This window comes from Myotis lucifugus, unplaced genomic scaffold (assembly GCF_000147115.1).
Source record: "Myotis lucifugus unplaced genomic scaffold, Myoluc2.0 scaffold_411, whole genome shotgun sequence".
Taxonomy (NCBI): domain Eukaryota; kingdom Metazoa; phylum Chordata; class Mammalia; order Chiroptera; family Vespertilionidae; genus Myotis; species Myotis lucifugus.
The window spans coordinates 589,229-601,029 of NW_005871459.1; the positions used below are offsets into that span (position 1 = coordinate 589,229).

Below are 11,801 nucleotides of genomic sequence, written 5' to 3' on the forward strand. Positions count from 1 at the left end.
CTTGATGCTAGGCCCTGTGTGAGGGGCTGGGGTACAGCAGGTTACGAAGGTGCCAATCCCTTCCCTCCTTGGAGTTGACGTTCTTTAGGAGGACAGACAGACTACGCATGAGAAAATGAGCACAGAAGCAGGCGAACTGCAGGTAATGATGCGCCTTCTGAAGTGAACGAGAGGAGGACGGAGAGGGATTTCAGATGCTGCCTGGGCGAGGGGATCGTGCTCTGAGTGGGTGATGTTTGAGTCAAGAACTGAATAATGAGAAAGCCAACTATGAAAAGAGCAGAGAGGAGAGGGAGAGAGAGAGAGAGAAAGAGAGAGAGAGAGGACTCTGCAGGGGATCAGTGGGCATGAATATCCGACACCCCAAGAACCTTCCATTTTCGCATCGCAGTGTGTGTCCGTGTCTGTGTCTGTCTCTCTGGTGTGCGCGGAGCCTCTTCCATCATCAGTCATTTCTTCCTCTGTTGCAGGAGCAGATTGATTGGTTTGAAAATCTGTTTAGTATTTCATGAGCCCAAGCTGTGAGAGTCAGGGCTAAATACAGACACGGTAGGACCCAGTAATTAATTGATGAGTGTGGTTACAGCATGGAAGCTGGAGACCGAGGTTTGGGGAGGCAGCTTTTCAAAGGAACTGTCTCAGGGACAGCATGGAGGGCTCTGGCCTGGGTGTTTGTAGAAGCTGCTGTCCTGACATTCTCACCGAACACAGGGAAGGGGCAGCTGGGCCGCATTCCCTCAGCACAGACTGCCGGTTTCCCCAACACAGCGTCACTGCAGCCACACCTGGGAGCCGGGAGAGGGGGCGGGGGCGCAGTGCGACCCCACCTGTGCTCACAGCTGGCACTGCTCACACCTGTGTTCATCAGATGGCTGCTTCCATCTGGACTGACTTATTTCACAAGTTTCCATGGCGGAGCATGAATTGACCCAAGCAACCCTTTCACCAGTGAAATGGCATGTGCTTTCTGTGCGATGGCTGGGCTCCTCAGATCACCAGGGAGAAGCTTTACAAATTACTTAAAAAAGCAAAGTTTGTTTGAAGGATGCACTGGGGTCAAAGTTCAACAAGCTTAGGAGCACAAGTCCTGAGATAGTGCGCTCTGTGAGAGCGCGGTGGGCAGACAGGCTGCATGTCCAATAGCAGCCTTCATCAGCACGCACGCCGAGCAGTTCATTCCTCCCGGCACCGCGCTCTCAGTCCGTCCGGGCTGCTGTCACAGAAACACCACTGACTGATGGCTTAAACAACAAATACTTCTTTCTCACATTTCTGGAGGCTGCAAGTCCAAGACCAGCTGCTCACCGACTCAGTGTCTGCTGAGGACTCCCTGGTTCATAGAGGGTGTCTTTTCTTCTTCTCCCCATGTCCTCACATGGCAGCCGAGGGAGGGAGCTTTCTGGGGTCTCTTTTATGAGGTCACTAATCCCATTCATGAGACTCCACCCTGGTGACCTCATCCCCTCCCTCAGGCCCCACCTCCCAGTACTGGGATTGGGACCTACCAGGAATGTTGGAGGGACACAAGCATTCAGTGCGTAGCAGAACCATAAGCAGCAGCCTTTCAACCTTCATGAACCATCTCGAGATGGGTCTGGCTTGGGAGTCCCTGCTGTTTACAAGGAGGGAAATGAGCTTCAGGTTTCCCAAAGTCCTTGACATTGACAATGGCAGAGCCAGGTCCCAGGGGCAGACAGCACGTGCGTCGTCTGCAGCAGCTGGAGGACATTCGCCCAAGTGGGCAGAACCCCAGGCCCAGGAGGCATGACCACGGACGGCCAACAAGCGACGCTCTGGACAAGCAATGGTGAGGGGCCTCCACGAAGAGCACGCGCTGGAGTCTTGAGAACTCGAGAAGCAGGTGGCACAGAGCAAAGGGGGTTCAAGCAAAGGCAAGACCCGAGTGAAAAGCTGACCTATCAGCAGCTGCCTTCATCACTCTGAGGTCAGGGCTGAAGTGGTCCCACAGTTAGAGTCAGGAGGCCTAGACACCCCTGGGGGGACAGAGGCTGACTCAGCAGAGAAGCAGGGCGGGGCCAGCAGCCGGATGCAGGTGAGAGGGAGGCGGATGCAGGTGAGAGGAAAGCAAGGCGGCTGGCAGCATCCCCAAGACAGAGAGGAGCTGCCGCACTGCACAGCGGGGAGTGAGAGGTGAGGTGGGGAGCCCTGGAGTGCAGCCTCCCGAGGGGAGCCCTCCTGTCCTGGCTGTTAGGCTGTGAGCATGAGTTGCCATGCGGGCATGCTGACACCTCTGTAATCATCATTAAATTGTGGCACCTGACCTTGAAATGCTGAGCCCAAGGAAAGAAAATACAATGAAACCACTAATGGAAGTTGGTGTGAGGGTCTGCAGGGGTCAGTCTTTGGGTGAGTATGAATGTGTTTCAGAGAAATGCGCTCTGGGTGGAATCGCCTCCGGTCACGGCCGGGGAAGGGTGTTCTGAAATTGCCTTCATCCTAAGTCAGTAAGTGTCTTGTCTTAGAACCTCTGGGGTGCAATGGCCCAATCAAAAAAGAGGATGTGTGGAGGGGCCGTCGGGGTGAGGGCATGGATGGGAGCTGATGTTGAGGGTAAGCAATGGCTCAGATTTTCGAACCCTGCTTCCCAGCCTCTGGGCTTGAGCATTATTGCAAGGGACGGCCACGTCCCTGTAGATGCCAAACATTGTACAAACTGAATCAATAAAAACTCATATAAACACACACACGGCGACCTTTCAGAAACATGGCTTCAGTGCCGATGACTCAATCACAAGTTCATTGTAAAGGATCGTGGAATTCATGGCCGCTTTCTACCCACAGGTGCTTCCTTAATCAAAACATGCAGGTGGTGAATGCACTGGGAGAAGTCAGTCGACGGGGAAATAGAAGCAAGGCCTGGGACTTGAGCAGTTGGAGTCATGAGCCCCATAGAGTGGCCAAGATCTGCCCAGCAATAAGATGGCCCAAATGTTCGGGCACCTTGGGGTGGCAAGGAGAAGGGGATTTCTAGTAATCCATGCAATGTATGCCCAGCTCAAGCTGTGTGGTGCTCTGAGAGCTGGGCACCCATCATTTAACAGAGGGACACATGCATTAGGCCACCAGGAAGAGTCATTTAGATTCAGAATGTGAACAGAGCTGTCTCCTTCACGCACTCAACATGCAGATGTGCTTGCACCCACGGTGGCCACCAGCAGTACTGAGACGGGACATTTACCAGTACCTGCTCTGTGCGAGGAAGCCTGGTATCTTTCCTTGGGAATGAGTAAATGTTATCCTCATTCGATGGGTGAGGGAAATGAGTTGCTCAAAGCAAGTATGGCTCAGAGATGGGACCCTGAGGTCTCATGCCCTTGCTCCAACCCCCATTCTCTTGGGTTACAGTTCATCAGGAGAGCTCAGAATATATTGCTAATTTATGCACCATTTGTTCTACTGGATAACGCATTAGGGAAAATGTGAGGTGTCCGAGTACCTCTAATGTGAGCAATGCAGAGGCAGCTGACCCTTCACAGAGAATGGGCACTTACAGCTAACACGGGTGATTGCTCTCTCCCCGGGCATTCATGACGGTCCATTTGCTTCCACTGAGGGGGCCCTGGAGAGACATCTCACAAATTGAATGATGCTGCTTGATCTGGAGGAATTTCTGGGGATTCCAGCATGGGTTTCTGTAACCCCCAGGGGTAAGTCAGTGACAGCCTGCATTGACAACACACAGAATGAGCCTCATTTTAAGGTGCAGCTTTGCCACCTGCCACAGAGTGACCTTGGGCCAGTCGTGTGACCTTGCTGAGCCTCGTGGTTTAGTTAAGCATTGCCAAGCAATGACTAAGAGCTAGGACTATGGCGCAACACAGGCCTGGGACTATATTTCAACTCTACTTCTTGTGCCTTTGGGAAAACTAATCCATTTCAGTTTCCTGATGTCCAAAGCTGGGGTGTAGTAGTACCTTCTTAAGACAGTTGTTTGAAAGTTACAGTAGTACATCGAGAACCTACAGAACGTGAGGCACCCTTTTCACTGCTAATTCACTGAGAGCTTCATCCAGTCCCGTGTGATGGGATTATGAGATAATGCCTGCTTTCCAGGTGATGGAACAAACACACATGGGGTTCAGTAATTTGCCCAAGGTCCCACAGCTAATAAGTGGGTCCAATTCAGTAAGTCCAGAGGCGATATTCTTGACCACGAGGCTGTAGAGTCCAAGATGCTTAGAGACCTGGGTCTGCTGCCAGGATTTGAAATCTCAACCACAGAAGACAGCATAGAGTGCTCAGTGCACGGTGTGTGACAGCTAGTGCATGGCTATCATTAGCATCGTTCCCTGTGAGGCCCCAGACGCGGACCTGCACTCAGACGGGGCTGGGACTCAGCAGAGCGACACCGGCAGCAGAGCACAGGGGGTGGGACGAGCGACGTGGAGAGTGTCTCATAAACATTTGGGGCAGTGAGAGCAGCTGCATGGTCGCGGGGAGAGATTTTCGCTTCAGGACTGTGTGTTGACGCTGGTGTCACGGCTGCGCTGAGCACCCCAGATACTGTGAACGAGCTGTTCCAAGCCCAGACGCAGTGTTTTCTCACCATATGCTCCACACGGAGTGCGTGGTCTTTCAGACAGGGATGGCGTGCAACTCAGAAGCCTGAGCGCCCAGGCACGGAAAACCAGCTCAGAGGAGCCATGCCTCCCCAGCTGCCCCAGGTCTCCTGACTCCCAGGGGTCGTTTCATGTGTGTGTCATCCGTGTAGTCATCCAACAGCCATAGGTAGTGATGGGGCAGCTACTCCACAGGAGGTACTGTGTCAGGCACTGGGGATACAAAGGTGAATGAAGCATTGCCTGCACTCTAGGGGCTGGGACCTGCCATGCCAGGCCTCTGGACAGGGCGTTGTTCTAAGCTCTGTAAAAGAGAGATAACAAGGACTTTGGAAACAGAAAGGAGTTAGTGAAAATCTTTGTAATGGAATTAAAAAAAAAACTTTTGCACACCCAGCACCTAAACATTTTTCTATTCAAGAGAACTCCCCAAATAGGTGAAGTTAGGTCCCTCTTCTGCTGGCAGGTGGACTGCACACCTGACACAAGTGTCCACCTCCCACATGGATGTCAGGCTCTTGGATCAAGGTGATCACTCAACACCTGCACCTGGGTGTGCAGCAGATCCCTCAGATGACTAAGCGAGACCGGCCTCTTTCCCCATGTTCTCCAATCCGTTGGCTCGGGCCAACCATCTTGGAGTCGCTATGATGCCTCTCTGTCTTGCACACATATCACAGCCATCATAAAGGCCTGTCGTCCCTACTTTTAAAATGCATCCGACTCTAAACACATCTCACCACTCAGCACTCTGCACCGGAGTTGGCGCCGCCACCATCTCCAACCCACTGTCCTGAAATGCCCTCCTAGCAGGTCGCCTTCCTCTGTTCTTGCCACACTCTTGTCTGTTCTCAGCAAAGCAGTTACAGAGCATCTCTTCAAATGGAAATCATGTCACCGTCTCCTGCTCAGTGTTCTTCAGTGGCTTCTCACCACACAGAGTGAGCGCCAGCATCTCCCGGGGCCGGGGAGGCCCTCCACGGTCAGTGTCCTGCCCACGCCAGGAACGTGTTTTCTCACTTCCTTACCTTTCCTCACTCGCTCCTGCTGTGACTGGTCTTTCTGTTTCTCAGGCACTCCAGGATGTGAGAACACCGGCATGTCAAAACATCAGATCTAGTCAAGAAGGACTTCCTTAAAACCAGGAGAGAAAAGGAGAATTGGGGGTGAGAAGTCCTGAGCAGGTAGCTGGAGATAAGATCCAAAGGTGATTTGGGAAGAAGTTGGTCTGTCAGAGTAGGGTAGCGGCTCCTCTAGTTTTCCAGGAAGAGGGAGACTAGGAGAGGTACAGAAATAGTTGCCAGATCGAGGGCCTGGGTGAGAATTCATTCAGTGGGTATTTATGGAGCACCTGCTGTTTGCCAGGAGCTGGTGTTAGCACTGGTACTGAATGACTTCTGCTTGGCCAGTGAGCTGAGAAACCAACATGCACACTCGGGGAGACCTTGAAAACCATCTTTAGGGTCTGAGTCTGTTTCCTTCCCTGTCGAACTGGGATAGTAACGCTATCTGCTCTGTTGACTAAAATAGTTATTCATGTGATACTATAAAGACCTCTCGGTTTATCAGATGTGGAAGTTAGACTGGTAGCTCTGTGGAGGAATGGGCTCTGTTTTGTTGACTGGTATATTGCCGATTATGGAAGTGAGCATTTATGGAATGAATGAATGAATGAATGAATGATTGTAACTGAGTCAAAATCACTTTTGGAATGGAGAACTGCTACTTCACTCTGGATATCTTCTTACTGGGGAAAAATCCCCTTCAGCTCATGCCACAATAGTTATATCTTGGCCCAATGAGATGACCTTGTCATGTTTGCCCCAAATGCATAACTCTCCTAAATCACATGCTTTAATTCATCTGTAACATGATGATCAAAGCCATTTAGGCTCCTCGGCTCCCCTCTACCTTCTACAGCACCTCCTCTCATTCCCTCTGTGCGGAGCGCTAAGCGAGGCGCATCTGTCCTCTCCTCCACACACTGGCTTATGGGCTGGGTACCATTTCATCCCAGATGCTGCAGATCAAAGACTTGAGATCCACAAAGATCTTGACAGACCACAGACAGCACTCAGCCAAAGTGAAGGACATGAATTGGAAGGGGGCGTAATGTGAAGACAAACACTAAGGTCTAGAAGGGATCGCGGAGGACAGATGAGAAGAGAAACCTAGCAGCTGCACTTGCACGAAAGAAAAGTGTGACAGAGTCAAAAGGCAAAAACACATCTGGACTAAACTCTGCGAAGGGCCGTGTAAGAATCTACCTTCAGGTGTTTACTGACTCAACATGTATTTGATATTTTCATAATAGGACATGAGTTTCATGCTAAGAGAGTATATCTCTCCAACTGAAATAGAAATGGAAAGTCGGGCCATTCCCTAATGCTGGCTGAGCTCGTAGTAGAAGCTCCTCGCTGGCCACAGCCCTCTGGTCAGGCAGTGGGTCTGGTGGCATTGGCTTGAGTCAGAATATCCTTTTTGCCTAGATGGGTTCGTTAGTTCTCATGCTGTTCAACTTTTTCATTGGGTCAAATGTAATTTTTTTCCTTGTTCTTCTCTAAGAATTGCTGTGCCAATGACCTTGTGCACCTGGCTTAGGTTTTTAAAATTCTGGCATTACTGGGAACTATTCTAAGCGATTTGCCTGAGTTATCACATTAATCTTCATTACAATTCTATGAGGGAGGGACTCCTATTAACCCTAATTTTTAGATGAGAAAATTGAGGCTCAAAGTGGGTTACGCAACTTCATCGCGATGACGTGGGTAGTCAGAACTCTTAAATCATGCACATACAACTCCCAAAGGCTGTGCTCCTTAGCCCTGTCCCTTCAAATGAGACAATTAAGTCTAGTGCAAGCCAGACAGACACATTAACATGAAGACATTCAAAACACTTTGAAGAATACGTTGTTCCAAGATAAGCATGATTATGGCCAAGGCTATTGCTTTGATCAGAAAACTCCGTGCTGCCCAACCATTATGCCTAACTACACCAGCTCTGTGAATTTCTCTACCAGGCCATTCCTCTTGCTCAATAACGGTGCTTGCTGATGAAGCTCAAAACCCAGCAGCAATTAATTATTGACAGAGCATGTGAATTAGAGATAAAAGAAAAGTCATTCTTTCTCTACACCCGCGATAGTAAATAAATTTAATTATGGTAGGGGAAGCTAAGGGATCTTCATCTGTATTAAGGTTTATTAGCTGAGACATTTAAAAGCATGTCATTATAACAAAGAGGTCTTGTGTAATCCTGAATGTACCACTTGGGTGCAAGACTTGGGAGTGAATAGACTTAATGGAGTACATGGTGGCAGATGGCCTGCTGTACTGACAGGTATTGAACAGGTTTATTGTCAGTTAACTTTGGTCTACAGATGCCTATAGCAAATTGGGGTATCATAGGGTCCTGCACCTCCCCTTTTCACTGGTTAGCTTGCTACATTGGGGCTGGGGGACAAATAGCATCCAAGTCCTTTAGTATCTTAAAGCTGTCAATGAGACGAGGCCATCCTGAAGGTGAACATGGATGGAGCGGTGACTTTAGGATAGAAGCAACCTTGGGAAGGACAGCAAGAGCATGGCCCTGGTGTGGGGTCAGTCAGTGGCCCACTGGCAACCCTGGAACCAAGAAAGAAGGAATCCCATTCATAGAACCAAACTATGCTGGATGCTTTCACGCTATATGCCCTTTCATTCTCAGGTGAACTCGCGGTAAGTTTTAGGAAAAGATTCGGGGATGTGATTCAACTTGTTGAGGTCACAAAGTCTGTCCATTCTCCTTCTCTGAGCTCCAGTTTCCTTCTTTGCACAGTGAGGGCTTTGACGAGGTCAGGAGACAGCAGACTTTTTAAAGGGCCCCAGAGTAAATATGTTTGGGTTTGTGTGTCACGTGGTCTCATTGCAACTGCTCAAGCTGTGTGCCACATCAGCCAGGGACAGCACGTAAAGGAAAGAGTGTGGCTGTGTTCCAACGCAAGTTTATTTATGAGCATTGAAATGTGAATTTCATGTAATATTCATGCATCACAAAATGTTATTATTATTATTATTCTGGTTTTTCCCCGACCATTTAAAGATTTAAAAATCATTCTTAGCTGCAGGCATTACAAAAACAGAAGGCTGGCAGTAGTTTGCCAACCCCTGGACTAGATAATCTTTGAGGTTTTGTTGAGCGCAAACATTTTCTGAAAGCCGCTACAACAATAATAATAACTTTGATGTATTAAGCTCCTACATGTGCCAGAGTCTATGCTAAATGCTCTACAGACATTATCTCCCTTAATCCTCATACTGCAGTGGGAAGTAGGTGCCATTATTATCTCCATTTCTGAGATTATAAAACTAATACATAGAGAAATTAAGAGTATATTTAGCTTAAATATAACTGGTAAGAAATAGAGCAGCAGTTTAAGCCCAGGTGTATAAGGCTCCCAGCCATGAACCCATGAGCCTTATGCTGCCTTTTCTGAGGTTTCTACAATCAGAGCCCTAGAGGGGAGTATAGTTTAAAAGAACCGCAAGTGTTTATCCACGAATTTTATGTGGTAGTTCCCCATGAGCTGTTTACATCACACGTTTCGTGCAAAATTAAAATATTTCTGGATAGGCATGACCACTCTTTCTCCTTCTCTCCCTCTTCCAGGAATGTGATGCCTAAGACCGTGGACGGGCAGATAACCATGGAGAAGACGCCGAGTTACTTTGTGACAAATGAGGCCCCCAAGCGCATCCACTCCATGGCCAAGGACATCAAACTGATCGTGGTGGTGAGAAACCCTGTGACCAGGGCCATCTCTGACTACACCCAGACCTTGTCCAAGAAGCCCGAGATCCCCACCTTCGAGGTGTTGGCCTTCAAAAACCGGACCCTGGGGCTGATCGATGCCTCCTGGAGTGCCATTCGCATAGGGCTGTACGCGCTGCACCTGGAGAACTGGCTGCAGTTCTTCCCCCTCTCCCAGATCCTCTTCGTCAGCGGGGAGCGGCTCATCGTGGACCCCGCCGGGGAAATGGCCAAAGTACAGGATTTTCTAGGCCTCACGCGTGTTGTGACTGAGAAGCATTTCTATTTCAATAAGACCAAGGGGTTCCCTTGCCTCAAGAAGCCAGAAGACAGCGGCGCCCCCAGGTGCTTAGGCAAGAGCAAAGGTCGGACTCATCCTCGTATTGACCCGGATGTGATCCACAGACTGCGGAAATTCTACAAGCCCTTCAACGTGATGTTTTACCAAATGACTGGTCAAGATTTCCAGTGGGAGCAGGAAGAGGTTGACAAATAAGGCTAGAGATGTGAGGGAAGGCTAGGGAGCAGCTGAGGAGACCCCTTACCTGAGTCCCGAATCCCCAGGGTCGCAGCCTCAGCCTTGCTGGAGTGTCACCTAGGTCTCCCCCATCTTCCAGCTGGGATAGCTTCCCTACAAAGCAGCCAGGCCTGCCTGGGCAGCAGCATCTGGTTGACCAGATGGCCACCAGGATCTACTGCTAATTCTTGTCTCCTACGGGTGAATAGAGTCTGAAGACAGGATTGAACAGAGGTCTAGATCAGAGACAGTGCCATGAATATTTGTTTAAGTGAAACAAAGAAAGGCAGGTCTATTTTGGGGGCTCTCACTTTGCTTTGGGAAGCCTGACTTCTAGCCCTGTGTCTGGCCCAGGCCTTGCTGTATGAACCCTGCTCTGGCATCTCTCTGAAATGCTAATTGTGGCTGAGTGCTCCAGGACTCCTAGGGGAGGGGCCTCGGCCAAGGTGTCTCTGGCCTTCCTGAAAGATCTCATTCCACAACCCTGTGACTTCCTCCCTCCACACCTTACAAAGGGAGGGGCATGCACATTCCTCACCCCAAAACGCTGACTCCCCTGGAAACCTTCCTTCTAAGAGCCCTCCAAGGGGGGCTGGGTCTCTCTCTTCATGAGCACCCAGGGCGCTGGAGCTTAGCTCCTGTCCTCGTGTTAGATTCAGCCCCTGGACTGCTCTTCTAGCAGCGAAGCTCAGAGCCCTGAGCTTGGTAGAGGTGAATGCCATCTCTGGGAGCGAAAAAAGACAGCCAGTCCTCTGAGGGGGAGGTATCCACACCTACAGACCCTCTCCCCAAGCACCCTGGTTCTGAAACATGCTTTTGGGGTGGGCTCTGTCCCTCAGGGTCCCCAGAAGGGCAAGGACCAGAAAGTTGGCATGTCTTATGTTCTGAATAACCCTTAGCCACACAGTGAACAGGGTACCAGTCACCATCATCTATTTGCCCCACCATCTGCCCTCATGGTCATCTCCTGCTTCATTTGCTCTGTTCACAGACAGCACATTTTGGGGAGTGACAAGAGGGCTGACTCCACTTGCCACATCGGTTTATGGGGTGGGGGGAGCAAGGGCTGTCTGGGACACCCCCCTTCGAGGGCTACTGATTAAAGTATCCCTTCCCATTAGTCGTGTTTGATTAAAATGCAGCATTCGACATAAAGCCCTGTTCACAGGTCTCCCAGTCCAGGAACTGTTCTAGTAAAATTGGAAATGTGTGCGTGGGGGAGCTAACTCTGTTCAGCTGTTACTAAACTGTCATTTCTCCGGCTAAATGAAAACTGTGTTGTTATAAAGCTTAATGCAACCTAATCAATGGGTTTTGATGGCGTGTTTCTGTGGGTCACCTCCAACCCCACCCCTACTCTCGGATTCTGGGGGTTTCCCTTCTCTGGAATGACCAGAAGGACCCGGATTAGATCTCCCGGGGGTTCTGTCCTGTAAGAAGCACCATTTTCTCATTCTCAACTGGTCCTGGCGAGGAATGGACTAGTGTGCCCGATTGAGGAACAACCTTACAAATCACTGTTTTTCCAGATAAGAGAGTGGTTATTGAGCTGAAGGCACCATATTATGCCTTTACTACCAAAATAAAAGAATACCTAGCCCTGGACAGTTGGCTCAGTTGGTTGGAGCATTGTCCATACACCAAAATATTGCAAGTTCATTGCAGGTTCGATTCCCAATCAGGGTACATACCCAGTTTGTGGGTTTAATCCCCAGTCAGGGTGTGTACAGGAGGCAACCAAACGATGTTTCTCTCTCACATCTCTCTCTCTCTCTCTCTCTCTCTCTCTCTCTCTCTCTCTCTCTTCCCCCCCCTTTCCACTCTCTCTAAAAAAACAATAATAAAAACATATCCCTGGGTGAGCATTAAAAAATAGATAGACAGATAGATAGAAACACACCTATTTCAAGAAA

General features: G+C 49.6%; 1 protein-coding gene across 1 annotated transcript; it reads left to right on the plus strand.

The window, feature by feature from the left end:
- The first annotated feature begins 1,667 nt into the window (after window positions 1–1,667).
- LOC102436506 (heparan sulfate glucosamine 3-O-sulfotransferase 4-like) lies at window positions 1,668–10,039 on the plus strand. The gene is made up of 2 exons (XM_023743746.1): window positions 1,668–1,807; window positions 9,231–10,039. The coding sequence occupies exons 1-2, from the start codon at window positions 1,668–1,670 to the stop codon at window positions 9,865–9,867; spliced, it is 777 nt and encodes a 258-aa protein (XP_023599514.1). The 3' UTR covers window positions 9,868–10,039.
- The last annotated feature ends 1,762 nt before the right edge of the window (window positions 10,040–11,801 follow it).